Here is a 27,696-nt window from a genome sequence, read left to right as displayed (position 1 = left end):
TCTAAACTGTCTTCAAAGTTGTTCCAAGACTGATTCTGCATTAAACTAAAGCCTGATGGAACCGAGTTCAAATTTATCACAGGAATGGCCATTTGACAGATTTATGTAACAATCTCCCAATTTCTCTGAATCACCCAATCCAGTGCCAAGTAGGGCCATGGAGATGAGCGACCTGATCAACACTAGCTCCAATTCAATTACACATTTGTTGATGCTAAATCATTGGAACTGCGTGCCCATGTATCACCAAACCTTGAAGTTGTAACTGTATGAATTTCACCGAACATACAAAGCAAACAATAAAAGTTTGGAAAGGAGCTGCTGTCCCTTCATACTAATCCTTTCTGGTTTACATTGGTAAAGTTTCAAAAACCCTCCTTTCTTTCATTATCAAATGCATTTGAAGCAACCTATACAGTGTAGTGAGAAACAAGCCCACTTTCAAAATTTGATTAAGTCATCAAGTTCACAAAATTCTCAGATATTTGGACGTCATAACTCGTCTTTGTACTCATCCCTTGGTGTTTGCAGGCATTCCTTGTCCCAATAGTAGGGGAACTTCAACTTGGCTGCAGTATGAGGCATGAACCAGTCCTCATATACGAACCTACATGGAAAATATAACATTTGGTTAACGAGCATTAATCACAAAATATACTCCGAGATTTAGCAACCTAGATGTTTATGATGACAGTTTATTACAGATATCTAAATACAACTGTTGGATCTTGAATCTATTGATTCTATAAAATCAGGAAAAGAAAAAGGAAAAGATTTCTTATGCAAGAGAACAAGACTCAAGCTATATAACTAGATCAAGCATCCATATAACTTTCAACCCAATCAATTAACAGTTCAGTATGTGAAGTTATAAAATATAAGTAAACAAATAAATACTAACACTTTCACTGGTGGGCATGATATTACAACTAGCACCTGTAGATCCATAGAATCATTTGAATTCCACACCTGCATAAATCAGAAAGATTAAAGCTTTTTAAAGGTCATCCTTGGAAAGGGAGCATTTGAAAGTTGAAACCATATGAAACACAGCACATAAATCATTTGGAGAAAAACTATTAGGGGTATGACAACTAATAAAATGTGCATTAATGAAACAGTTTTCTTATATGAGTCCTCCCCAACGAAGTACCAACAACGTATATTCATACCTTTATATATTAAATTTTAACAGCGACATTAGTCATATAGCATTATAAACCTTTTTGCAGGCTCGAATATAACATGAATTCTGTCATGCGTCAGATGTTCTGTTGTCAGATAATGTCTGTTCAAGTACTGTCACAAATAATGTCTGTGCATGTACTGGCAGCTTGAAAATCCTAGGAAATCTCTTCTATCATGTTACGAGAATGAGCCTAGGATCATGGGACAAAGCAACTTCAGGATCTTCACCTACGTCCTGGGTGGCATCTGAATCCTAGGGGCCAGCTGGTCAAGCCTGGACCCTGATGGTGCAGTCTGCCCCTAGTGAATCTTAGTTTGAATCCTACTCGGTTCATGTGCAAATCTTAGCCAATTGAAATCAGGTCCCTATCAGTTACATAGGATCTTTGGTGGATCCAGATCACTGTTTGCATGATCCAAGTCCTAGTCGGTTCATGAATGGGTTTCAGTAGACCCAGAAACAATTCTTGGCCAGTTTCCGGTCTCATCCCCAGACTCTCCAAGAGTGCCCACAATCATGAATCTGAAAGTGCATTCTTGTATATTTAAGAACTAGTTCTTTCACATTTTATGGAATACAGGTTTCATATTCCCTTAATCCAAAGGACAAACAATGGTATCACTTAACGGATGCCTTTTTCCATGGAATCCACAGTGATTCCATATACGAAGTAGCCACATTTGGTACTGGGTACAAAAGTAGGATTTATGAGTTCTGATTCTCTGTATCACATGTCAAGATTCTCAGGCTATGGGATGAGCACATTCATACAACAGATTTAGGGGCATATTCCCTTTCACACGGACTTCATAGTGTTAAAATATATGTATATATATATATTTTGAATTAAACACCTTTGTAATATGTAAATCCCTATAGGGGCATTTTAGTCTTTTTACATATTGTAATTAGGAATAGGTTTTAATCCTTTTGTTTTTATTTTATTTTTGTTTATCTTCTTTTTGTTGTTGTTTGTTGTTTCTTTTTAATATTAGAGCATGGGTGAGCCGTTGGGAGCGCCCAACAGCTCTATTGGGAGCTCCCAAGAGGTCTCTTTTTTCCTCTTGTATAAATAGGGGTGTTTCCCCCTTCTTCATTCTTAATGCTTGATGCTCAAGCATATGTTCAATAATATCATATTTTTTACCTTTTGTGTTGCCATTATTGGCCCTTGTATTGTCCATTCGTGGACTTGTGCTTTTGCACTTGTTATAAGCCCTTAAGAGGCATTTGTTTACATTTTTTGCATACTTCGTTACATGGAATCAGAGCCATAGTGCTCTTGGTCTTTTGGGAAAGTGCCAATAAGGATCGTGATTGTGGGAAAGCATTCTAAAGTGTTCATGGATTCGTAGTGCTTGCGATAACTCAAAGTGAAGGTGATCTTCCATGTTCTTCCACATTTTCCGTTTCCTCTTCTATCAAGTCAAAATGGAGCATGAACAAAAAAAATGATATCGCCTTCAAACCAAATTGTTCCAACTATATGATATGGACATCCGTTATAGAAAATAACCTCAAAGGAAAGAAAATTTGAGGATACGTGATGGGCACTATCCCGAAGGCTCAACTCAAGCTCACCAAGTTTGAAGAAAATCAAGAGAAAGCCTTACAAGGAGATGCTCGAATTAAAGCTATTGAAGATTATCAAAACAAGGTAGAAGATTGGGAAAAGAAACATGTAAAAATTCTTTCATGGTTTATGAATAACGTTGAGCTCAAAATATGTGCTAACATTGCTAAATTCCATAAAGTCAATGAAGCATGGTTCTTTATGAAGGGTATGTATACCCCAAAAGACCTTGCAAGGCAATTTTTCTTGCAAGAAAAAATATGAACCGTTAAACAAGGAGATATGAATGTTCGTGATTATTTTAGTACTCTTGGTACTCTATAGGACGAGTTGTCTATTCTTGAACCCAAGTGGGCTAGTGAAGATGTGAAATTAAGAGAACAAATAGAAAAAGAACACTTTTTTCAATTTTTATATGGGCTTGGGCCCGAATTCGAACAAGTTAAATCTTTTCTCTTTTATAGATCTAAACCTCTTCTTTGGGAAGATGAGGTTGCAGAAATATGCCAAGAAAAAACTCATCTTGGTATGATTAAGAGAGGAGATGAAGCGTTGGCCGTATCTAAACTTAACAACCATGTGAAATCTTACAAGCCTCCACACTTTGGGAGGCAAAATAACTATAATGAAAATAATAGTTGTAGTGGTGGTTATAAGAAAGCTAATTGTCAGCATTACCATGAACTGAGACACATAAAACCCAATTGTCCCAAGCCTAATAACACCTCCAAGAACAAGGTGGATTTCGTTGAAGAATCCACATCAAAGCGGGAAGAATCGATTAAAGGAAGACACTCTTTTTCACTTGCTCAACTATCGAAAGCACTTCAACAACTACTCAAATCTTCATCTATATTGGGTGTCGTGATAGCCTTATCCTCTCCCCTAGGTATGTCTTCTTGGACCTTTGATTTGGGAGCTTCCTTTCATATGACACCTCGTGAGAATGGTCTATTCGATTTGTGCACTAACTCAAAAACTTTTTATGTTTTCAATGTCAATGGAACATCTTTGCAAATTAAAAGTATTGAAACTTTAGATTCTTCTCAAAACTTTTGTATTTCAAAAGTTAGGGTTTCCCAAATTTCTGATCATGGATGTGAAATCTCCTCATCTAAGGGTTGCTCCGTGTAGGATCTTCGGTCTGGGAAGCAGATTAGGCAAGGCCATAGGAGGAGAGATCTTTACTTCATGAATTATCTAAATCTTCCTCCAAATTCTTTTTGTAATTATGTCCAAGATAAGAATATTGAAACTTGGTATAAAAGACTTGGACATTCAAGTTACTCAAAGACATATTTTTTTCATTTTGGGGAAAATTTTGTAATGAAAAAAACTTAATTTGCAAAGATTATAACTTTGGAAAGATGAAATTCATCAATTTTCCTAATAAAACTTTTGCCTCTAAGAAACCTTTTGAATTAGTGCATTAGGATGTTTGGAAACCTTCTCCCATCATATCAAAATGAGGATATTCATATTATGTTACTTTTATCAATGATTTCACTAGATATGTGTGGATCTACTTCCTTAACTTTAAATTCAATGTGTTCTCTTTCTTTAAAAATTTTTATATGATTGTCAAAAATCAATTTCAAAGCAACATTTTTATTCTTAGATCCGATTCGGGTAGTAAATACTTATCAAATGAGTTTCAAAATTATTTAGAATAAAATGAGATTTGTCACCAAAAGTCATGTCCTAGAAGTCCTCAACAAAATGAATTAGCCAAAAGAAAACATAGGCATATTATAGAAACCACTAGGACACTCTTATTTCTAAAGATATTCCAAAAAGTTTTTAAGCTGAGGTTGCTCTAACGTCAACGAATTTGATAAATAGAATGGCCTTATCATCCTTAAAAAATGTATCTCCTTATGAAAAATTATTTTAAAGAACACCCAATTTCAAACGCTTCGTGTTTTTTGTTGTAAGTTTTTTTGTACTCTTACATAAAAGAGATAAATCGTCTCCAAAAGCCATCAAATGTGTCTTTATGGAGAAAATAAAAAAGGTTATAGATGTTTTAACTCTAAAAATAACAAATTAAATGTTTCTAAGGATGTAACTTTTTCAGAAAATGAAAATGGGCTTGAGAAAACAAAGGAGAAAGAGGAAGTAGACTATACTTTCTATTTGATCTCTTACCACAAGAAAAGTTGACTTATTGTGATGTTTCTTTGAATGATAATGGTGATAATACTTTGAATGATAATGAAGATGGTGATAATAATGGGCATCCAAATGATGAGAATGCCGAATCACCAATAAGAAATGATGATATTGTTAATAAACCCATACAAATATACACCTGGAGTGAGCAAAGAAATCCTCCAAGTGCTTTAGACAAATATTCACAAAATTTTCCTATAGAAGAAACCCCGCTTAGAATATCCAACTGTATCTCTATCCCACCAAGTAGGTTTGTATATTATGACACATTTACACCAAACTATAGAGCATGTTTAATAGTTTTACATTCCTATTATGAACCATCATATTATAATGAAGCCAAAAACCTTCCACAAAGACTTGAAGCAATGAATATAGAACTAGATACCCTTAAAAAGGCTAAGACTTGAGAAGTAGTTTCATTACCCTTAGGAAAGAAATCTATAGGATGTAGATGAGTTTTCAAAGTTAAAACCAAGAGTGATGGGACCTTATAAAGATATAAATCTAGGTTAGTGGTCAAAAGATATTCTAAAAAATATGGAATTAACTATAAGGAAACCTTTGCACCAGTAGTTAGAGTGATTAGTTTTAGAATACTCATAGTCGTTGCATCTATTTAAAAGTGATTCATATACCAACTTGATGTTAAAAATGCTTTTTTAAATGGACAGTTAAATAAGAAGGTTTATATGGATCCTCCACCGAGGTTTTGTATTGTAAAAGGTAAAACTCTTAAACTTAAGAAAGCTTTGTATGGTCTTAAACAAGCTCCTAAGGCTTGGTATGACATATTTAGTAATGTAATGACTCATCTGGGTTTTCATTCTTTCTATATTGACATTTCTCTTTTTGTCAAAAGTATAAGTTCTAAAATTGTTATTCTTCTACTTTATGTAGATGATATGATAATCATCGGAAGTGACAAGTAGGGAGTTAGTGATATTAAAAATGTTTAAAAAAAAATTGATGTCTGATTTAGGCTTTTTAAGATATTTCTTAGGTATTGAAGTTGCTTACTCTCTCATAAAGTATATTCTTTATCAAATGAAACTTGTTGATATTTATGCTAAGTCTAACATTTCAGATAATAAGAAGATAGAAACCTCTAAGGTGATTAATGTTAAATTAAGGCTGGAGGATGGGACTCTGCTCGAAGATCCTACACCTTACCGTCAACTAATCGGGCTTCTCACTTGTCTATCACTAGACCAGATATAACTCATGCTATTCACTCTGTCAGCCAATTTCAACATGTTCTGACCACTGTGCATATGAGGGCAATATTAAGAATTATCAAGAATATTATAACAAAGGGAGTTTTATTATCCTCATCTTCTTCATTAGATTTGCATGCTTATAGGAGAGGAAATCTTAATGATAGTGTCTCAAGTACCAGTTTTTATGTATTTTTAGGAGACTCTTTAATTTCGTGAAGGTGCAAGAAACAATAAAAAGTATCTTTGTCTTTAACAGAAGTTGAATATCATGCTATGGCTACAACAACTATGGAGTTTGTATGGCTAAAAAGTCTTCTTAGAGACAAAGGAGCAATAATCTCAAAACCTTCGAAGATGTGTTGTGATAATAAGAGTGTAATTTACATTACAAGCAACTACATCTTTCATGAGCGAACCAAACACAATGAGGTGAATTGCCACTATGTACGTGATGAGTATCTGAGAGGAACCATTGAGTTGTCGCATGTTACATAAGAGTACCAGAAGGCTGATTTTTTCACCAAAGCTCTTTCTACACCTCAGTTTATCTTTATTCTTTCTCCTTAACAAACTTTCGGTTATTTCACCATAAGTTTGAGGAGGGGTATTAAAATATATGTATATATATACTTATATATATTGTATTAAACATCTTTGTAATATGTAAAGCCCTATAGGGGCATTTTAGTCTTTTTATATATTGTAATTAGGAATAGGTTTTAATCCTTTTGTTTTTATTTTATTTTTGTTTTTCTTCTTTTTAATATTAGAGCATAGGCTCTATCGCCATTTGACCATAGAGCCGTTGGGAGCTCCCAAGAGGTCTCCTTTTTTCCTCTTGTATAAATAGGGGTGTTTCCCCTTTCTTCGTTCTTCAATGCTTGATGCTCAAGCATATGTTCAATAATATCATATTTTTTACCTTTTGTGTTGCCATTATTCGTCCTTGTATTGTTCCTTCGTGGACTTGTGCTTGTGCACTTTGTGGGTGTATTGTTGTAATCCCTTAAGAGGCATTTGTTTACATTTTCCGCATACTTCATTACACAGATTATATTAAAAACGTTGTTGTAGTTGGTCACCATCAGTTAATAGTTTTCCATATCACTCTGTTCATTATACCAATGCAACAAGGCAGAAAATGAAAATAACTCTCTCAGATCAATCAAATATTTCCACTTGAGCAGTTTCCACGAAAATAGTCATTTACCAAACAAAAACTAATGAATGAAGAACTAAACACTAGAAAGATGAGGGAAAAATCTCGTTCATTATAAGCAAGGATACCTGATGAACATCATTAACTGGAATAAGAAATGTGCTATTTGGAAATATAGGTAGCTCATCTGGCTTTCCTGGTTGCTTCATGTGTGAAGTAGGGGCTAGAAGAAGGGTTCCACTCCCTTTGAGCACAATAAATACCTCTTCACAAGAATGCCTATGTATGGGTGTACGTACTCCAGGAGAAAAAGTCTGCAGCCATAATTCAATCTGAAATACAAAAGCCATGTTATTCTAAATGATGAAAGTCTTTGAACCTCCAACATTCAGATGGTAAATTATGTCATGACATTGTTTCCAAAACCATTTCTGAAAAAGGGGGTACACAAATTATATCCATTGCTCTTGAAAATATTAGCTAGCTAACTCTTTCAGAAAGTAGATAACCACCATTTTTCTGGCACACGCAGTAAGAAGTGAAGAACTTCCCAATGTATACCAATCCTCTTTTTAGAATTTTGTGACAATCTCACATTATTTTTTTGCATAGAAGAATAAGAATAATTAATGTATAGGTTGGGACAATAAGCTATGATGGAATTAAATCATAAAAGTCAGGCAACAGTAGCCCCAAGTGGTTTTCTGGGCCAAGGAGGACTCATGCAAGATTTGTTCTCAACCTTAGTCAACAAAGTTGACGATGGTGCGTCACAGGCCAAAAAATAGCAAGAAAACCCATTCTAAGGTAGAATTGTTTGAACTGAAAAGGATTCTAACAAGCTTGTAACAGTGTATTACACATTGCATCCCAAAGTACAGAACTAGTATATGCAATCTCAGTAGATGCTTTATGAAAATTATAGGTTTTAGCAACAACCATGCAGACAAGAATAATACAATTGCATGACTAGAAACAACTTGACATAAAATGCACCTTAAAATTTTAGAATGAGAACCTGATAAAAACATCAAAATCCCTTCTGAAGGTAATGATCCTTAGAGTAAAATAGAGTCTCAAACCTATCGTCTAGAGATAAAAGAGACAACCACATTAAGACCACTAAAAATAAACTCCACAAATTCAAACACAATCAAGTTTCCTACGTGAAGTCCTCACACAGGAAGATGGATCATTTTCACACTTAACAACACATACATGAAGCATGCCCCAGAAGAACAGTGTACATAAAACATTTGAAAACTTTCACCCTCTGAAAAAATAAAGGGTTGCAGTTGGCACAAGCATGACACAGGGAAGCAGTAACCAGTTTACTTGATCATTTATTTAAGTAAAAAGTGAGGTACTAATCCTCACTAAGTTTCAAATGATAAAGGGAACAGGGAATACCTCTTTCATTCCATGCAGGCCAAATCCAGCAACAGTAACATGTGAAAAACCTTCTCTTCCATAGTTATTTGATGGAGTATCACTAAGATTCCTCACGAGTGGTAATGCTGCAACAGTTACACAAAGGAAAGTCACATGCACATTATACAATATTATCACCAAACAGACATAAGTCTAACATACATTACCGCCATTCCTTAACTTGTTCAATACAACATAAAAGAGCAACCAAAAGATTTAAACATAGTTTGTGAATACAAATGGTCAGACGTAGAAGAAATAGCCAAAACAGAGAAGTAGTCGCCAAAAACTGTGAGCACTAATATGATTATGGCTATCAATGAATTAAGTTTGTATCGACATTGACCTCGGAAATGATGAAAAGTTCGTTCTCGCCGATTTTGTTCACGGTTTGCAGCAATGGGGCTAATTCGCATGCTGAAACTTCAACATGCTTCTTGAGAAAAATTCTGCCTTGAGAAGCAGGTTAGAGCAGCTGCTGCATAGCCCGGACTTCCTCTTGCATTTTCTGCAGCAAGCCCGCGATGTCGTTTATGACACCGGTCACGTGCTTTCCAACCATGCGCTTTTCAACAGCATTGCACGTGGTGTTGAGATTTCTCTTGGCGTTTTGGATAGCGTAAGTAGAAGCTCATGTTGGGAATTGAGACTTGAGTCACTTGACCTCACTTAGGTAGCATTAGGGTGACCAAGGTTTGCTCTGATACCAAGTTACGTGCCTGGGCCCACGGAGTAGGTCTAGGTTCGAAGGTAGGTTGGTTAGGTTAGAGACAGGGTTAGGTTCAATTTGGGTTCTGACAGGTTTCGGGAAAAAGATCAGTACACCCAAAATACAACATGGAAGTAGGTCCTGGTAAAATATCAAGGTCAAACTCCACTGGGTTCAGGATTTATGAGCTCGAGATCAGGTTGAAGGAAAGTGGGTTTAGACTGGGTTTTGGGTGCGGTAGAGTTCAGTAGAAAATTCGGTTCTCTCTACTGGGTTAGGATCTTAGCTGATTTTTGGAGGGTTAGTTGGGGACACGTGGGAGCACCTATGGTTGAGGATTATATCAGGTCGAGTTAGGGAGATGTGACTCAAGAAACTCGGGTCAGATTATGTAGTTCACAACATGCAGAATATGTTGGGTTTCTTGGAACCGGTTTGGGTCAAATGGGTGCAGACGTGAGTTTGGGCTAAGGTAAGGGCTGATTTGACTTACAGGAACCTAGTAAACACATTGGGGAGTGTCTACCACTGGGTTGCAAGTCTAGTAGGTCGTCTAGGTGAAGGTTGGTTCGGGAAGGGGGTCGGCCACCGTAGTTTCTTGATTGAGTCCACCGCCCAACCCTTGAGAACATGCAACAACCAAGGTCCAAGGGAGCAGACCTATTGAGGGTCAAACTCATGTGCCTTAGAGAGGAGAGAGAGTGGGCCACACCCAATAGAGAAAGAAGGGAGGGTCACGACCAATAGAGAGAGAGAGAGAGTCAAGATTCACTTCAAATTAGCATTTCATAGTGTGAACACCCCAAATTTTTCAAAATTTTGTAAAAAATCCCTTTTTGCCTTTGGCCCCCATTTTCTGAATAATTGAGTCAGTTTCAATCTAAATTCCAGTTATTTCTCGGAATTTACTGAAATGCAAATCCATTCTCTGTATCTGACTCAATTTCGGATCCGGATCCAGTGTCAAAATCCAAATTTGAGCCTCGTTATCCAATTTTCAAATTGAAATTACAAAAATACCGAAAATAATCTTTGAATAGCTCAGACAGTTCATTTGGTATCCATTTGGATCCACAGTTCTATATTCCTCAATTCGAGGTCTGAAACTCGAATATTTCCTCAAAACTCTGGATCCAAACCCATTTTCTGAAAAAAAATTCAAAGAATAGCCCTGAATTCTCAGAAATCCATTCTTTTGTAAATATTTTTAAAATTTTGCAAAAAATAGTTTAAAACCCTTTATTTTCCCATAGTTTGAAGAGTTTTTATTTCAAAAACACAAAAAAAATGTAGAAAATGCCAAGAAAAAAACAAAAAAATAGAAAAAGAAAAGGAAATTCAGAAAAATATAGCTTAAAACCCTTTTTCGCAATTAGAAAACCCCATTTCTGAAAACTTTGTTAAAGAGCCCCCTTTTTATAAAATTTTAAAAAACAAGAGGGACCAATTTTGAAGAAAGCCTAACGGCCTTCTATTATAAAACAGAAGCCGCAGGCCTCCTCTGATTCATCCGTCTTCACCCCATCATTGTGTTTCTTCTCTGATCTCTTCCCCTTTTCCTCTTCTTCAACAGTAGAGGGATTCCACGATAGAGTAAAGAAGGAGCTCCCTCCGTCAGAAACTCTGCAAGCTACGAAAAGGGTCGATCCTCTATCAACAGAACTACAGGAGTTTGACCACTGCAAATCCATCGTTCTCATCCTCCATCGCTCGCACTCCTCCCATTGCCTTCTTCTTCCTTCTTCTTCTTCCCCTTTCTCCCTCCGTCAGCTTATTATTTCTTTGTTTGATCTTTCCCCATCGACTGGAGGAACGACCCTCCGGCAGCACGTATAGAGGATTCACTCCTTCTATTTCAACCTCTATCTATCCAAGGTAAGAGCTCCCCCTTTTCCCTTCGGTTCCTTTGTAAAAATTGTTGTTTCAAGCATTTTTTTTTCTTTTCTTTTTTTTTCGGTTCTCACATAATATCCATTATCTTCCTTTTGCTTTCAATTTCTATTCACTGAACGCATGATTTGCAGGGTCGGTCTGCATATAGCAAGATCGACCTGCATATTGCGATATCAACGGAATGAATACATTCCTACATTTTTTTTTCTTATCATTGTCATTTCTGATTAATGCATAGCCATCAACATGATTTTGGTATTACCTCTTTTATTTTTCTCCGATTTATGTTTCCCATCTTAAGCATGCTCTACGTTTTCATCACTTACGCATCTGTCTTTCCTTCTTCTTCATGAAGCACTGTTGCTCCATTTGATTTTCTACACTTCTCTTACCATTCGTGATACAACATTAGTTTCATTTCTGCCTTTGCATTCTAGCACTCCATTAGCCCGTTGGAAGCCTTGCGATTTGTATTTTGCATACCAATTATCCAATACATTCTACTTGGATTCAGCAACATCGGGTTTTTTTTTTTCTCCAGTCTGCATCGGTCATGACAGGTTTCTTTTTCCTTGTTATATTAAAACTGGATCCATGTTCCAGCATTTTAGGCACTACATCTTTCCCCTGTTTCATTTTTGCATATTGTGTTGTATGTAATCAGCATCGATTTCCTTGCATCCATTATGTTTTAAGCACAATGGTATTTAGATTCTGCTTTTCCTTTTATTATTACTCATCCTTGTATAGCATCGTCTCTATATATTGATTCCTTGTGGCCTCATCGCATACCATTGTTCTTAGACATATCAAAGCATCTTCATTTTGTTGTTATCCTGCATATTTCTTATCATCTTCATTTTACAGGGGTATTCTGCAATCCTTTGCTTTCTATTTCTGTATTTATTGTTTTCCATGTTACGGGGATCTTCATGTTCTCTGCATCTCGATTTCCATAATTCTTCGTCAGTGCATAGTTATTGTTGATCTCCATCTGTGTTTTATTACCTGTATATCCATCATGAACCAGAAATCAAAGGACCCTGTGTTTCTCATATCATACTACTTGTAAATAGCTTATCAGTACTGTCATGTGCCTTATGATTACTATTGTATGTGGTGTTCATATTGTTAATTGGTTTTGGAGAGAACCTACCATAGACTACTTGGAATTGTTGGTGATCTTTGTTATGTTACTCGAATGGGACTTAATCTTTTTTTTTTTTGCTCCTTAGCTCTTGAGCTGGACGCTTATTAGAAAATGCATTGGAGTTATAATGTCTTGATAAAATCCATTACTTATTTCTGTTTTTGTGGTGACTTCTTTTTTTTATATATCATCATCACACTGCAAGAAGCACCTTCAAGCTTCTCGTTCTTCCACTAAGTATAGATCCCTGGCCCATCTCTCCACCCATTCCGCTTGCATAACCATACCACCAGCATACTGTTAAAATATATGTAATTCATATATATATATATATATATATATATATATATATATATATATATATATATATATATTTATATATATATATATATTTATATATATATATATATATTTATATATATATAATACCCGATAGGGGTATTTCTGTCGTTTCACAAGTACCCGATAGGGGTACTTGTTTTTCTTAGTTTATTTTTCTCTTTATTTTTTGTAATATGTATTTTTTATTTTTTTGTTTTTTGCTCACTAAAAAGGGGCCCCACCATGTAGTCGATGGGGCCTCCAACGGTCACATTAGTGACCGTTGGGGGCTCCCAACGACTACATGGGGAGCCCCCTAGGTGGCTCTCCTTTTAACGCCTCTTGGCCCTCTCCCTCTCCTTCTCTTGTGTATAAATAGGGGTGCTCCCCTCTTGTATTTCTTACTCTTGAGAGCTCTCTCTCTTTCAATAAGAGGCATTTATATTTTTATGTTGTGTTGTCTCTTGTGGGTTTGGGTATTAGCCCCTCTTTGTTTGTTCATTAGTAGATGTTGTAAGTGCTTAGTGCACTCTTTGCTTTTCCGCATATTTCATTACATGGTATCAGAGCCTTGTGTATGCTCTTCTTTTTAATATAGCTAGTGGTGTAGCTATATTTGTTTTTTTGTTTCTCTCTCCTTGATATTCTCTTGTAAGTGGTTGTTATGGAAGGAGAACAAAAGATTGATCTCTCCTTCAAGCTCAATGGTTCCAACTACATGATGTGGGCCGCCGCCATGGAAAACAACCTCAAAGGGAAAAAGCTTTGGGGATACGTTATGGGCACCATTCCGGAACCACAACTCCAACTAACTAAGATGGAAGGCGATCAAGAAAAAGCTCTTGAAGGAGATGCCCGTATAAAGGCCATTGAAGATCACCAATCTAAAATAGAAGATTGGGAGAGTAAGCATGCCAAGATTCTTGCTTGGTTCATGAATAATGTGGAGCTCAAGATTTGCGCCAACATTGCCAAATTTAGGATGGCAAATGAAGCATGGTTCTTCATGAAAGGTATGTTTACACAAAAAGACCTTGCTCGTCAATTCTTTCTTCAAGAAAAAATCCGAACTATCAAGCAAGGAGAAATGAGTGTTAGGGATTACTTTAGCACTCTTGGCCCTATATGGGATGAGCTATCCTTACTAGAACCAAAATGGGTTTCTAGTATAGATGTGGAATTAAGAAGAGAACAAATGGAAAAAGAACACTTTTTCCAATTTTTACACGGGCTTAGGCCCGAATATGAACAAGTGAGATCCTCCCTCCTACATAGATCAAAGCCTCTTCCCTTGGAAGATGCCATAGCCGAAATATGCCAAGAAGAAACCCGTCTTGGCATGATTAAAGGAGGAAATGATGTCTTGGCCGTATCCAAACCCGGCAACCATATGAAAACCTACAAACCTCCACATTTTGGAAGACAAAATAACTATAATGGCAACTATAGAAAAGCCATTTGCCATCATTGTCAAGAACCGGGTCATATAAGACCTAATTGCCCTAAGTTGAATGAAGCACCAAAAAATAAAGTTGCTTCCGTTGAAGAAGCTACTCAAAAGAAAGAGGAAACAATCAAAGGAACGGACTCTTTTTCTCTTGCTCAACTATCGGAGGCACTACAAACTCTACTCAAGATTCCATCAACTTCGGGTGCCGCCGTAGCTTCCTCCTCTCCTCCAGGTATGTCGTCTTGGATCCTTGACTCTGGAGCTTCCTTTCATATGACCCCCCTTGAAAATGAGCTTTCCGATTTATGTAATAACTTTAAAAACTCCTATGTTTCAACTGCCGATGGTACATCTTTACAAGTTAAAAGTCTTGGAACCTTAAACTTTTCAAAAGACTTCTTTGTGCCAAACGTGAGAGTTGTACCTCAACTTAATTTAAATCTCCTCTTTGTTGCTCAAATATGCGATCATGGATGTAAAATCTCCTTCTCAACTAAGGATTGCTCTATACAGGATCTCCGGTCCGGGAAGCTGATTGGGCAAGGCCATAGAAGGGGAGATCTCTATTACATGAGCAACTTGAAACTCCCCATGAACTCTTTTTGTAACCATGTCCAAGATAAAAATATTAATATTTGGCATCAAAGACTTGGACATCCAAGTTTCTCAAAAATGTACTCTTTTCCATTTGGAAAGAAATTTTGTAATGAGAAACATTTTGTTTGCAAGAATTGTATTTTTGGCAAAATGAAATCTACTCCTTTTCCAAACCGGACTTTTGTATCCAAAAGACCTTTTGAGTTAGTCCATTCGGACGTTTGGGGCCCTTCCCCCGTCATGTCTAAAGGAGGGTACTCCTATTATGTCACTTTCATCGATGACTATACTAGGTATGTATGGATCTACTTTCTCAATTTAAAATCCGAAGTCTTTGAGTTTTTTAAAAAATTTCATATGATAGTTAAAAATCAATTTTCAAGTAATATCTCTACTCTTAGATCCGATTCGGGTGGAGAATATTTATCAAATGAATTTCAAAACTATTTAGAAGTAAATGGGATTTGTCATCAAAGATCGTGTCCTAGGACTCCTCAACAAAACGGCTTGGCCGAAAGAAAGCATAGACATATCATGGAAACCACTAGGACACTCCTTATTTCCAAAGAAATTCCAAAGAATTTTTGGGCCGAAGCGGCCTTAACCTCAACTTATTTAATAAATAGAATGATATCTTCATCCTTACAAAATACATCTCCATACGAAAAACTATTTGAAAGAACACCTGACTTCAATAGATTAAGAGTGTTTGGATGTAAATGTTTTGTCCTTACTCATAAACGGGACAAATTATCTCCTAAAGCTATTGAATGTGTCTTCTTGGGTTATGGAGAAAATCAAAAGGGTTTTAGATGTTTTGACTTAAAAAATAACAAACTCTATGTATCCAAAGATGTAACATTTTTGGAAAATGAAAATGGTTTTGTGAAAACTAAAGATATTGACGAAAGTGAATATACTTTTTTATTTGATCTTCTATCTCAAGAAGATGAGACTCCTCAAGAAGAGGAAATTTCTAATGAGTCTTTGAATGACCTAGAGGAAATCCCTCTTGATAATGCTGTAGATGAGAATAATAGACCAATCCAAACATATGTTAGGCGTGGTCAACAAACTCAGATAAGTGCCTTAGAAAAATACTCTCAAGGATCCGACATTGAAGAAACATCTTTAAGGAGATCCAGTCGGATCTCCAATCCTCCAAATAGGTTTGTTTCCTATGAGTCCCTAACTCCTAGATATAGAGCATGTCTAATTGCATTAGATTCATTTCATGAACCTTCACACTATAATGAGGCCAAAAATATTCCCCAATGGGTTGAAGTCATGAACTTAGAGCTTAGTGCCCTTGAAAAAGCAAAAACTTGGGAAATAACTTCGTTACCCACTGGAAAGAAATCAATAGGGTGTAGATGGGTCTTCAAAATTAAAACCAAGAGTGATGGTTCATTAGAACGTTATAAAGCACGATTAGTAGCTAAAGGATATGCTCAGGAATATGGTATAGATTATGAAGAAACCTTCGCACCTGTTGCTAGAATGACTAGTGTTAGGACTCTTATTGCTATTGCGTCTATAAAGAAATGGCCTATCTATCAACTTGATGTTAAGAATGCATTTCTAAATGGCGAATTAAATGAAGAAGTTTACATGGATCCCCCACCAGGAGTATACAACAACAACAACAACAACTACGCCTTCATCCCAAAACAATTGGGGTCAGCGATATGAACCAAAAAAGAAATTCATTTTGGGTCTTCCACATGAATCCTTTTCCTCCAATCATTTCTATCCAACGCCATGTCCTCGGTGAGGTTCAAAGCATTCATATCCTTTCCTATCATCTCCATCCAAGTCTTCCTAGGCCTACCCCGACCTCTTTTAACTAATATATTTTCCCATTTCTCCAACCTTCTAACTGGAGCATCATTAGGCCTTCGCCGAATATGTCCAAACCACCGTAAACGATTCTCTCGCATCTTATTTTCAATGGGTGCAACACCTACCTTCTTACGTATCTCTTCGTTCCGAATCTTATCTTTTATTGTATTTCCACACATCCATCTAAGCATCCGCATCTCAGCTACACTCATTTTTTGAATATGATGTCTCTTGGCAGCCCAACATTCCGTACCATATAGTAAAGCGGGTCTAATAGTCGTCCTATAAAACTTTCCCTTCAACCGCAATGGCATTCTACGATCGCACAGCACTCCAGTAGCACTTTTCCATTTCATCCACCCAACCTTTATCCTATGATTTACATCTCCATCAATTTCTCCATACTTTTGAATGATGGATCCCAAATATTTGAAATAATCATTCACCGGTATATCTTGCTCACCAAGCTTCACTACACTCCCATCACTACTTCGTTGCTTACTAAACCGACATTCCATATATTCAGTCTTACTCTTACTCAACTTAAAACCTCTAGCTTCCAATGTCTGTCTCCATAATTCTAACTTAGCATTAACCCCAGCTCTAGACTCATCAATCAAAACAATATCATCAGCAAACAACATACACCACGGTACATTTTCTTGAATTGATCTCGTAAGCTCATCCATCACTATCGCAAATAGGAAAGGGCTTAAAGCAGATCCTTGATGTAACCCAACCGTTATCGGAAAATTGGTTGTCACCCCTCCACAAGTGCGGACATTGGTTACTACTCCTTCATACATATCTTTAATTATACTAATGTACTTGAGAGAAACACCTTTCTTCATCATTGTCCACCAGAGAACGTCCCTAGGTACTCTATCGTATGCCTTCTCTAAATCAATAAAAACCATATGCAAATCTTTGTTTCTCTCTATATATCTTTCAATAAGTTGTCTAAGAAGATGTATAGCTTCCATAGTTGATCTTCCAGGCATAAAACCAAATTGATTCTCCGATATCATGACAACCTTCCTCAACCTAGACTCAATCACCCTCTCCCAAAGTTTCATAGTATGACTCATGAGTTTTATACCACGATAGTTTGTGCAATCTTGTATATCACCCTTATTCTTATATAAAGGCACCAAAGTACTCTTCCTCCACTCATTAGGCATCTTATTTGTTCGCCAAATCAAGTTAAAAAGATTTGTCAACCATTCTAAACCTTTCTCTCCCAAGCATTTCCAAGCCTCGATAGGTATACCATCTGGGCCAACTGCCCTTCTTGATTTCATTTTCTTCAAAGCCTCTGCAATTTCTTTCTTTTGAATCTTGCGCATGAAGTCACGATTTATCTCATGAAAAGGAATGGAGAAGTCTCCAAGATCTTGAGCATGACTATCATTAAATAGCTTATCAAAATAATCTTTCCATCTCTCCTTAATCTCCTCATCTTTGACTAAAACCCTTTGCGTTTCATCTTTGATACATCTAACCATACCCAAATCCTTCGATTTCCTATCTCTCATCTTTGCAAGCCTATAAATATCCTTCTCGCCTTCTTTGGTATCCAACTTGTCATAAACCTCCTTATATACCTTAGCCCTCGCGTTTCGAACAACTTTTTTAGCTTCCTTCTTTGCTATCATATACTTCTCCAAATTCTCATTATCACGACTCTTACTTAGATTTCTATAACACTCTCTTTTAACCTTAATAGCTAATTTGACATCCTCGTTCCACCATGATGTATCCTTACCTAGTGGTGCACCGCCTTTAGACTCACCCAATACCTCCTTAGCTACTTTTCTCATACCACCCGCTATCTTATTCCACATTGATTCTGAATCCTCCTCGAGACACCAATCAACTTCCTTAACTACCTGCTCTACAAACATTCCTTGTTTAGCTCCTTTCAGTGCCCACCACTTAATTCTAGGATTTATCCTATGTCTATCCCTTTTGCGGCATTGTCTAATTCTAAGATCTAAAATTAAGACTCTATGTTGTGTAGCTACACTTTCTCCTGGTATAACCTTACAATCGATGCAACAACCCCTATCTCTCTTTCTAAGTAGGAAAAAATCTATCTGACTCGTATTAACCCCACTTTTAAATGTTACTAGGTGAGAATCCCTCTTCCTAAACCAAGTGTTTGCTAAGATCATATCATAGGACAAACAAAAATCTAAAATCCTTTCTCCACTTTCATTTCTTTCTCCTATACCATAGCCTCCATGGATATTCTCAAATCCATCCCTACTAATGCCTACATGTCCATTAAGGTCACCGCCGATGAAAAGCTTTTCTCCATAAGATGTCTCTTGTACTACTCCATCTAAATCTTCCCAAAATTGATGCTTAATGGAATCATCTAAACCTACTTGAGGTGCATAAACACTAATAATATTAATAATATCCGTACCTAATACTAATTTAATAAGTAAAATTCTATCACCCTTCCTACGGACCTCAACTACATTATCTATAAACTGACGACTCATAACAATCCCTACTCCATTCCTATTCCTATTTATTCCTGTATACCAAATCTTATATCCCCAAGGTTCTATCACTTTAGCTTTCTCACCTACCCATTTGGTCTCTTGAAGACATAAAATATCAATCTTTCTCCTACACATAACATCTACTAACTCTACCAACTTACCAGTTAAAGACCCTATGTTCCAAGTATTGGTAAAAATAAAATTCTTAAACTTAAAAAAGGCATTATATGGTTTAAAACAAGCTCCAAAGGCTTGGCATGATAGATTTAGTAATGTAATGACAAGTTTAAATTTTCGTTCATGTTATACTGACACTGCTTTGTTTGTGAAAAGTGCAGGGTCTTCTGTAGTTATTTTACTACTTTATGTTGATGATATGATCATCACAGGAAGTGATGAGCAAGGCATTAATGATATTAAAAAGGTTTTGAAAGAAAATTTTGATATGTCTGACCTTGGTTTCTTAAGATATTTTTTAGGAATTGAAGTGGCGTACTCTCCTCGAGGGTACATTCTCTCTCAGATGAAACTTGCTGCTGACATCTATTCCAAATCGGGTATCTCCGATGACAAGAAGATAGAAACCCCAGAAGTCATCAATGCAAAATTAAGGTTGGAAGATGGAACACCTCTCGAGGATCCTACTCCCTACCGGCAACTTGTTGGGTCTCTAACCTACCTATCCATCACACGGCCAGACATTGCTCATGCCGTCCACTCTGTCAGTCAGTTTCAACATGCACCTACAACCGTGCACATGAGTGCAGTCTTAAGGATTGTCAGATATATCAAAAATACCATAACTAAGGGAGTTTTTCTTTCTTATGCCTCGTCACTTGATTTAATTGCTTATACTGATGCAGATTGGGGAGGAAATCCCAATGACCGTGTCTCAACTACCGGTTTTTGTGTTTTCTTAGGTGACTCTATGATTTCGTGGAGATGCAAGAAGCAACACAAAGTATCATTGTCCTCGACGGAAGCAGAATATCGTGCTATGGCCACTACAACCATGGAACTTGTGTGGCTAAGAAGCCTCCTCAGTGATATGGGCATTGTCATATCTACTCCTTCGAAGATGTGTTGTGACAACAAAAGCGCAATCTATATTGCAAGCAATCACACCTTCCATGAGCGTACTAAACATATTGAGATGGACTGTCATTACGTTCGGGATGAATACCTAAGAGGAACTATAGCACTACCTTACGTCACATCAGAGTACCAGTTGGCGGACTTCTTCACTAAGGCTCTTGCGGCTCCTCGGTTTTTGTTTCTCCTTAACAAGCTTTCGGTTATATCCCCGTAAAGCTTGAGGGAGGGTGTTAAAATATATGTAATTCATATATATATATATATATATATATTTATATATATATATATAATACCCGATAGGGGTATTTCTGTCATTTCACAAGTACCCGATAGGGGTACTTGTTTTTCTTAGTTTATTTTTCTCTTTATTTTTTGTAATATGTATTTTTTATTTTTTTGTTTTTTGCTCACTAAAAAGGGGCCCCACCATGTAGTCGATGGGGCCTCCAACGGTCACATTAGTGACCATTGGGGGCTCCCAACGACTACATGGGGAGCCCCCTAGGTGGCTCTCCTTTTAAGGCCTCTTGGCCCTCTCCCTCTCCTTCTCTTGTGTATAAATAGGGGTGCTCCCCTCTTGTATTTCTTACTCTTGAGAGCTCTCTCTCTTTCAATAAGAGGCATTTATATTTTTATGTTGTGTTGTCTCTTGTGGATTTGGGTATTAGCCCCTCTTTGTTTGTTCATTAGTAGATGTTGTAAGTGCTTAGTGCACTCTTTGCTTTTCCGCATATTTCATTACACATACATATCCATCTATCCCCTGTGGCAGACTGGTACTCATACTATCACTCTCAAACAAAGCTAGGCAGGGGCGTACTATAGGAGAAATCATCAATATCATGAGCATTGATGCTAAAAAGGTTGGAGAGTTCCGTTGGTGTATGCATGCTCTCTGGATGGTGCCAATTCAAGTACTTCTTGCATTGGTCATCTTGTACAAGAACTTGGGTCTTGCTTCAGTTACTGCTTTGTTGGTCACCTTTGCTGTTATGCTTGCCAACGTCCCTTTAGGCAAAATTGGAGGAAGGTTTTCAGGACAAGATGATGGAGTCAGAGGACAAGAGAATGAAAGCAACATCAGAGATCCTAAGGAACACGAGGATACTGAAACTTCAAGTTCGGGAAATGAGGTTCTTGCAGGAAATAATTGAATCGAGGAAGACGGAAGCAAGTTGGTTGAAGAAGTATCCGTATACATATGCCATGTTAACCTTTGTTTTCTGGGGAGCTCCTACTTTCATATCAATGATCTCATTTGGTGTTCGTGTTCTTCCGGGGATACCACTTATGTCTGGAAGGATTCTCTCTGCACTTGCAACTTTCAAAGTGTTCCAGGAGCCTATATATCAGCTTCCCGACACAATTTCGATGATTGTGCAGGCAAAGGTTTTCCTTGACAGGATTGCTTCATTTCTTCGCCTTGAGGATATCCAGCAGGATGCAGTTGAGAAGTTTGAGAAAGATCCCTCTGCAATGGCACTTTCAGTAATTCAGGGTGTATGGCATTATGACATCCTTGTAGTTACAGCAGTGTCCAGTACTGCTGTAACTTCTCTACATTTGCAGCAGTGCAAAGGATCATTGTCACGCACCCCACCACTAGCATCTTAGTGTCTGCATTATCCATCTCCTGTATCAGCTACCCATCAGCACCCACCTATCTCCCTTCACTTCCTTCGACACATTTCACAGCATATCTCTGCATTGTTGCTGCAACTTTCTCACACTCCTGCACATTACACTCATCTTGTTCCCTGCACCAGCTCATAACTATACACATCTCCATACTGGTTCATAACTGCATCTATTTCCTGCAATTCGGTTAATGACATACGTTTCTTCGCATTGGTTCATGGCTGTGCATTTCTGTAAATCTCTGCAATAACATTCAAATTCCATCATCATCGTGATGTTCTGATTTCATAGACTTCCCTCATTCCATTTAGGTAATACTGTCCATATTTCATTAGTACCTAATACTCTAGGCTTTCTTTTGGATTATTGCATATCATCACATATTTTCCATACAGTTGCTTGCGGAATGTGAGGTGTAAACTCTGTGCATGTGCTCCAACTGCAATTTTATCACACTCTAGTTATAACTGCTACCTTCACATTCTCATATTTAACATACATCCCTCATTTAGTATAATCGTCATATTCAGATAGATATGCTTACATTTCATTGTTAGCCTAGGCATGACCATATGCACATTGACTCTTAACATAGTATTTCCTCAGTTTCCTTTATATTTTCACATCTTGTCCTATGCTAACTCAGTATTTTGCAGAAAATACATGTAAAATGTTGATCTCCTTCTTAGATTAGGGATTTTAACTTCGAATTTCAATTTCAAGTTATAATAGTTAGATATTAATGAGAAATTTTACTTTTCAGTACTAGAATAGAATGTATGGGCATGCATATTTTATAGAATTACTTGTTTCATCTTATTTTCTCTTTTATTTCAAAAATTCACGAATGGAAACACGAATGACACGTGCACCATTCTAATAAGAGGTAATTAAATCCTAAGCAAATAATTCACATTGATGGTCATAGTCAAAATGTGGACAATGTTTAGGATTTTTATCTTTTATAGAATAACATTGGATCCACACTGGGTCTCCTTCAAAAATCATCATATTTTTTGAAATTTTCTTTCTTTATCAGAGTTTAACTTGTAAATTAACTTAAAATATATATCAATGGTCATAATCAAGATATATTGAAAGTTAATTTCATTTCAAACTCCATAAAGGCACCAAAATGTATTTTATTCTTTATCAGAATTTAAATCAAAATTTAAATACAGATTATTTTTATAATACATCTATGACCATAGTCAGGAATGTATTATATCTTTAATTTTATTTTAATTCTCCTAAAGAATGAAATATGTTTGTTTTTCAAATTTGATTTCAAAATTCTTTTAATTCATTCATCATTTAGGATAGAAGTTCATCATTCTTCAAATTATTTCAAAGTTATCTTCAAAATCCAAGTGATTTTGAGATAAATCTTCAAATATTTTTCTCATTTCTCAAATCAATCTTCAATTCTTATATGTAAATTCAAATGCATCTTTCTATTTCCAATTTTATCTTATTTTCAAAGTTCAGACTTCATCCCAATTTCAAAGTTCAAATCCAACTTTGAAATTTTAAATTCATTTCTAGATTCAAAATTCAATTTCCAATTTAAAGATCAAATTTCAAAGTTCAATTCAACTTTGAAATTCCAAATTCATTTTCAGGATTCAATTTCAAATTCAATTTAATATTCCACATCAAATTTCAAAGTTCGATTCAAACTTTGAAATCCCAGATTCATCTCCTAATTTCAGAATTCGAGTTTGAATACAAGTTTTATTCTTTATTTCTCAAAAATTCCAAAATTCTAAGTCTTATCTCTTAAATCCTAAATCAGAACTTGGTATTTTCTCCGAAAATCGATTTTTCCAAAATTCCATCTTCCTTTCCTTTCCAAGTTCAAAATCGACTTAGGATTTCTCAAATCCACTTCCAAAATCAAATTTAATCTGGATTCCCAAATCCAACTCCATTGTTTTCATCTGGATTTCTCAAATCCAACTACCTTTTCAAATTCTATTTGGATTTCTTAAATCCAAATCCAAATTCAAATCCTATCTGGATATCCAAAAATCCAATTCCATTTTCCAAATTGATTCCAATTCCAGACTCAATCCCATTTTCGATTTTCATTGGGATTTCTCAAATCCAAAAACCCATTTTTTAAGTTCTATCTGGATTTTCTTAAATCCAAATTCCATTTTTCCTGGATTTCTCAAATCCACTTCTATTTTCAAATCAATTTAGGATCTAATTCCATCCTACCTTGATTTTCAATATCAAACTCCATCTTGATTTCCAAATTCCCAATACAATTCCATTTTTTAATTCCATCTTGATTTCCAATTCCAAGTCCAAGTTCAAATTCTATTTCCAAAATTCATTTCTCTAAAATCTCAATTTCTAAATTCTTTCTTTGAACTTTGATTCCAAAATTCAAATTTTTGTTTCAGGTTCTGAATTTAAGCTCAAAATCAGAATCGATTTTTGAAATTCAAGGTTCATTTTGACTTTGAAACTTCATTTTGACTTCAAAATTCTATCTCAATTCCAAAATCTCCTTTTCTCTTCATTTCTTCAAATTCAATATCTATTTTTCAAAACTCTGATTATTTCAAAGATCAGAGTTTCAAGTCTCTTTCTCTCAACACTATTTCAAGTCTTAAGCTTAGATTCAAGGCTTAAACTCTTTCAAACCGGTTTCAACTCTATAAAAACCATTTCTTCAAAATATTTTCAAACTTATTTCGAAATCACTTGAAAAATCTCCAGAATTTCTGAATTATTCTTCTCAAAAGCATACATATCTGCATTCGCATTTGCACAAGCATGATTCAATGTGCATTCTAGACTTAGAATAATTTCTTAGATATTATTTAGGCAAAGCAAAAGGCATAAGTTCGATCATTGGTTCAATTACCCCTGGTAAAGGTGCCAGGAACGGTTGAACCTCGTACCGACGAGCGAATCCCGTCTCTCCATTTTTCCCAAAAAATTTCAAAATGGAGGCGAGTAATTTCAAAACATTTTCAAAATAAAGGTCAAGTGAGACCTTTGCAAAAGAGTTTCTCTCTCTTCTTCCTTTTCTTTTCTCTCTTCTTTTCTATCTTTTATTCCCCTTCAAAAAGGGAATGGAGGCTAGAAGGGAAAAGAGAAATGAAAGATAGAAACGAGAGGGAATTTTTGCAATGATCACACATAATTCATTTCATGATATGTTTAACACATTACATGAGGCTTACATAGACTTGAGAGGGGACATTTATACCTCTCCACAAGTTACAAAACACTTAGTAAAGAGATTCTAAAACTAGGTAAAAGACTTCTTGACGACAACCAACATTAGGTAAGCCTCAACTAGAATTAGGTACACCTATTTGACCTAGTCTATTCCAAGTAAATACATCCTTTGACTTAGCCAAATTAGTCAATCTAAATCTAGATTTTTCTTCTCTTTTCTTAGGCTTTCATTGAACAAAGCCACACGTCCACCTAGGCCTTCAAGAGGAGAGGTCGACCTCCCTAGGTGGGCCACACAAGGGCTGGCCGGTTTTAGGGAAGGTTGGAGGATCTAGTTCCCATTAATGCCTTCAATCATGAAATGAGGTGGCGCCCTTGGAGCGAATCCTGCTAGTCCAACATGACGCTTATGATGATGTGGATTGCATGGCTGATGTGACGACACTTAGCTGAGGTGGCCTACTTAGAGATTGGATCTGGAGCAACATCAATTGGATCCATCCAATTCCCTTGGTGTAATGAATATGGATCTGGATTTGAGTATGTCATACTTAGATCTATTTGAGCCAATGGATGTGGGTTGAGGTCTTTCACACTGAGATCTGCTTTGATTGACTGGGGCAATGGATCCGTAGCAGGGTCCTCCAGATGCTAGACCGTATCATCGGCAAGCTGGGGTTAGGCAGATCCCCACCAATTATTCAACGTACCATTGGGTTTTGAACTTGTAACGTCCCACCACAAGGAAACGTGCACTGGCAGCTCCTATGCTAACCCGAACATTATTCAGGTAGATCTAAACCTGACCTGAGTAACATGTGGGTCAGGACTGGGTTATGCTTTTCAGATATCTGACCTGAGTATTTTCTTATATACTTTTTATGTAAAAAATATATTCTAAATACCCTTTAAATCATGCAGGTCAGGTTTGTGATTCCATTTTCTTGACCCGACATTACCTGAACCTGAACCAAAACCCAAGAGGTTGCTATTTGTGAAGTTTTGGGTGCACCCTGATGGGTCAGATACCCAACCTATTGACAGTATTATATTCTTGTGATTAGACAAACTTTTCCCAGGCAATTTTAAGTTTTTAAACCAAAATAGCTCATTGACCGAAGGCATCAAAAAGGAAAAAGAGAAAGAAGAAAAAAAAAGGAACACCAGAGACCCAGGGAATGCAGGACGAGGAAGAATAGACATCAGTTGTTTGCCACACATTGGTGATGATTGGAGGTTAACAGTGTCAAAATGTGAACATCACAGGCAGGTGATAAATAGAAGACACAAGCATTTGGATGTTTATATTAACCAGGAAGTGGAAATTATTATAGCAAAGAAAGCATGAACAAGTACAATCAGAATCACGTAACTTACGGTGATCTGTTTCATGTTTTTAGTTTGCCATTCATCACAACTTGATGGTAGATAGTTTGTTGAAGAAGCTAGATGTCTAGTATGATAGCTTATTCACCTATATGACGTTTGTTGTTAAAACTAAATTAAGCATTTGTTGCATATGAGTGAAGTTTGATGATTATCAGATGATACTGCAATAGAGAAAATACTAAACTACGAACTATAACAATCTTTCTAAACCAATTATATATCAACAGATAGCAGGTAGTTTGGCAACTACAGATGAAGCCTAAACTATGCTCTGTAAACTACAAGGATTATCGGTGATTCAGAACGTCCTTGATAATCATCTACATGACCAAACAGCACAATGATCAAACAAGCATGAGATTCATGCCATCAATTCATCACATTAGTGCATAGGTCTGTAAATGAAGGCTTGATCGATATCGAGCAATACGAACATTTTTCATCGTAACGCTAAGCTTGCTATAGTCATGCCCTTTAACATGTCTAGGAGAATTTTCATAATACTGATAATGGTTTCGGCTATGCACATTTTCCATTTAATGAATTCAGAAAGATCTCGTATTGCGTGAAACTTCACTATCAGCTATGGGCTATTAATTATTATACATGGATATATGTATAGATGAACCACACAAATCCAATTAGGCATCAGAAACAAAATAAAATACAATTTTCAATAAGCCAAAAATACCCTAAAAAAGCATAAGCTACTAGTCGAGCAGCAATTTTCCAAGTGGTTGATAAGAAGACACTAATTAAGTGGCATTAGTCTCCAAGAGCAAATTTGGCAACTGGGTTATTTCAACATATGGTATTAATATCAACTCAGAAACCGTCATAGACAAATACATTACATCAAATCTTGAAATAGCGTATACCCAGATAATTTCTGGGTTTCCCAGGAAGAAATAAAAATTCCCCAAAACTAAACCAAGAAAATTGAGCTTGTACAGAAACATGGGTGTACTTATTTGTGCCACCACCCATAATGGAAGCCACACAGAGAGAGAGAGAGAGAACCTTTGATCGAGCAGGAAGAAGTTTGGGAGTTGACCCCCTCCAAGCGCACCACCAATAAAACAAACGCCAAGAAGAAGATGGTGGTGACAAGTTTACCCATCTCTCTCTCTCTCTCTCTCTCTCTCTCTCTCTCTCTC

General features: G+C 36.4%; 1 protein-coding gene across 1 annotated transcript; it reads right to left on the bottom strand.

Moving 5' to 3' along the window:
• Positions 1-258: 258 nt before the first annotated feature.
• On the bottom strand, positions 259-27,696 carry ABP1 (endoplasmic reticulum auxin binding protein 1). Its single transcript, XM_090005824.1, has 5 exons — positions 27,560-27,696; positions 8,724-8,830; positions 7,442-7,645; positions 902-969; positions 259-607 (listed from the first exon to the last, which is right to left on the bottom strand). Exons 1-5 carry the CDS (start codon positions 27,657-27,659, stop codon positions 493-495), a joined length of 594 nt encoding a protein of 197 aa, XP_089861950.1. The 5' UTR covers positions 27,660-27,696; the 3' UTR covers positions 259-492.

This window comes from Nuphar pumila, chromosome 5, assembly GCF_984573655.1.
Source record: "Nuphar pumila chromosome 5, dmNupPumi1.hap1.1, whole genome shotgun sequence".
Taxonomy (NCBI): domain Eukaryota; kingdom Viridiplantae; phylum Streptophyta; class Magnoliopsida; order Nymphaeales; family Nymphaeaceae; genus Nuphar; species Nuphar pumila.
This window is presented reverse-complemented; position numbering and strand designations above follow the sequence as displayed.

Coding starts and splice junctions, on each gene's coding strand:
- ABP1 (XM_090005824.1), bottom strand. CDS start 27,659: ATGGGTAAACTTGTCACCACCATCTTCTTCTTGGCGTTTGTTTTATTG. Junction 970..7,441: donor CAGTTAATGATGTTCATCAG/GTATCCTTGCTT, acceptor TGATTTATGCAG/GTGTGGAATTCAAATGATTC. Junction 608..901: donor TCATGCCCACCAGTGAAAGT/GTTAGTATTTAT, acceptor TTTTCCATGTAG/GTTCGTATATGAGGACTGGT.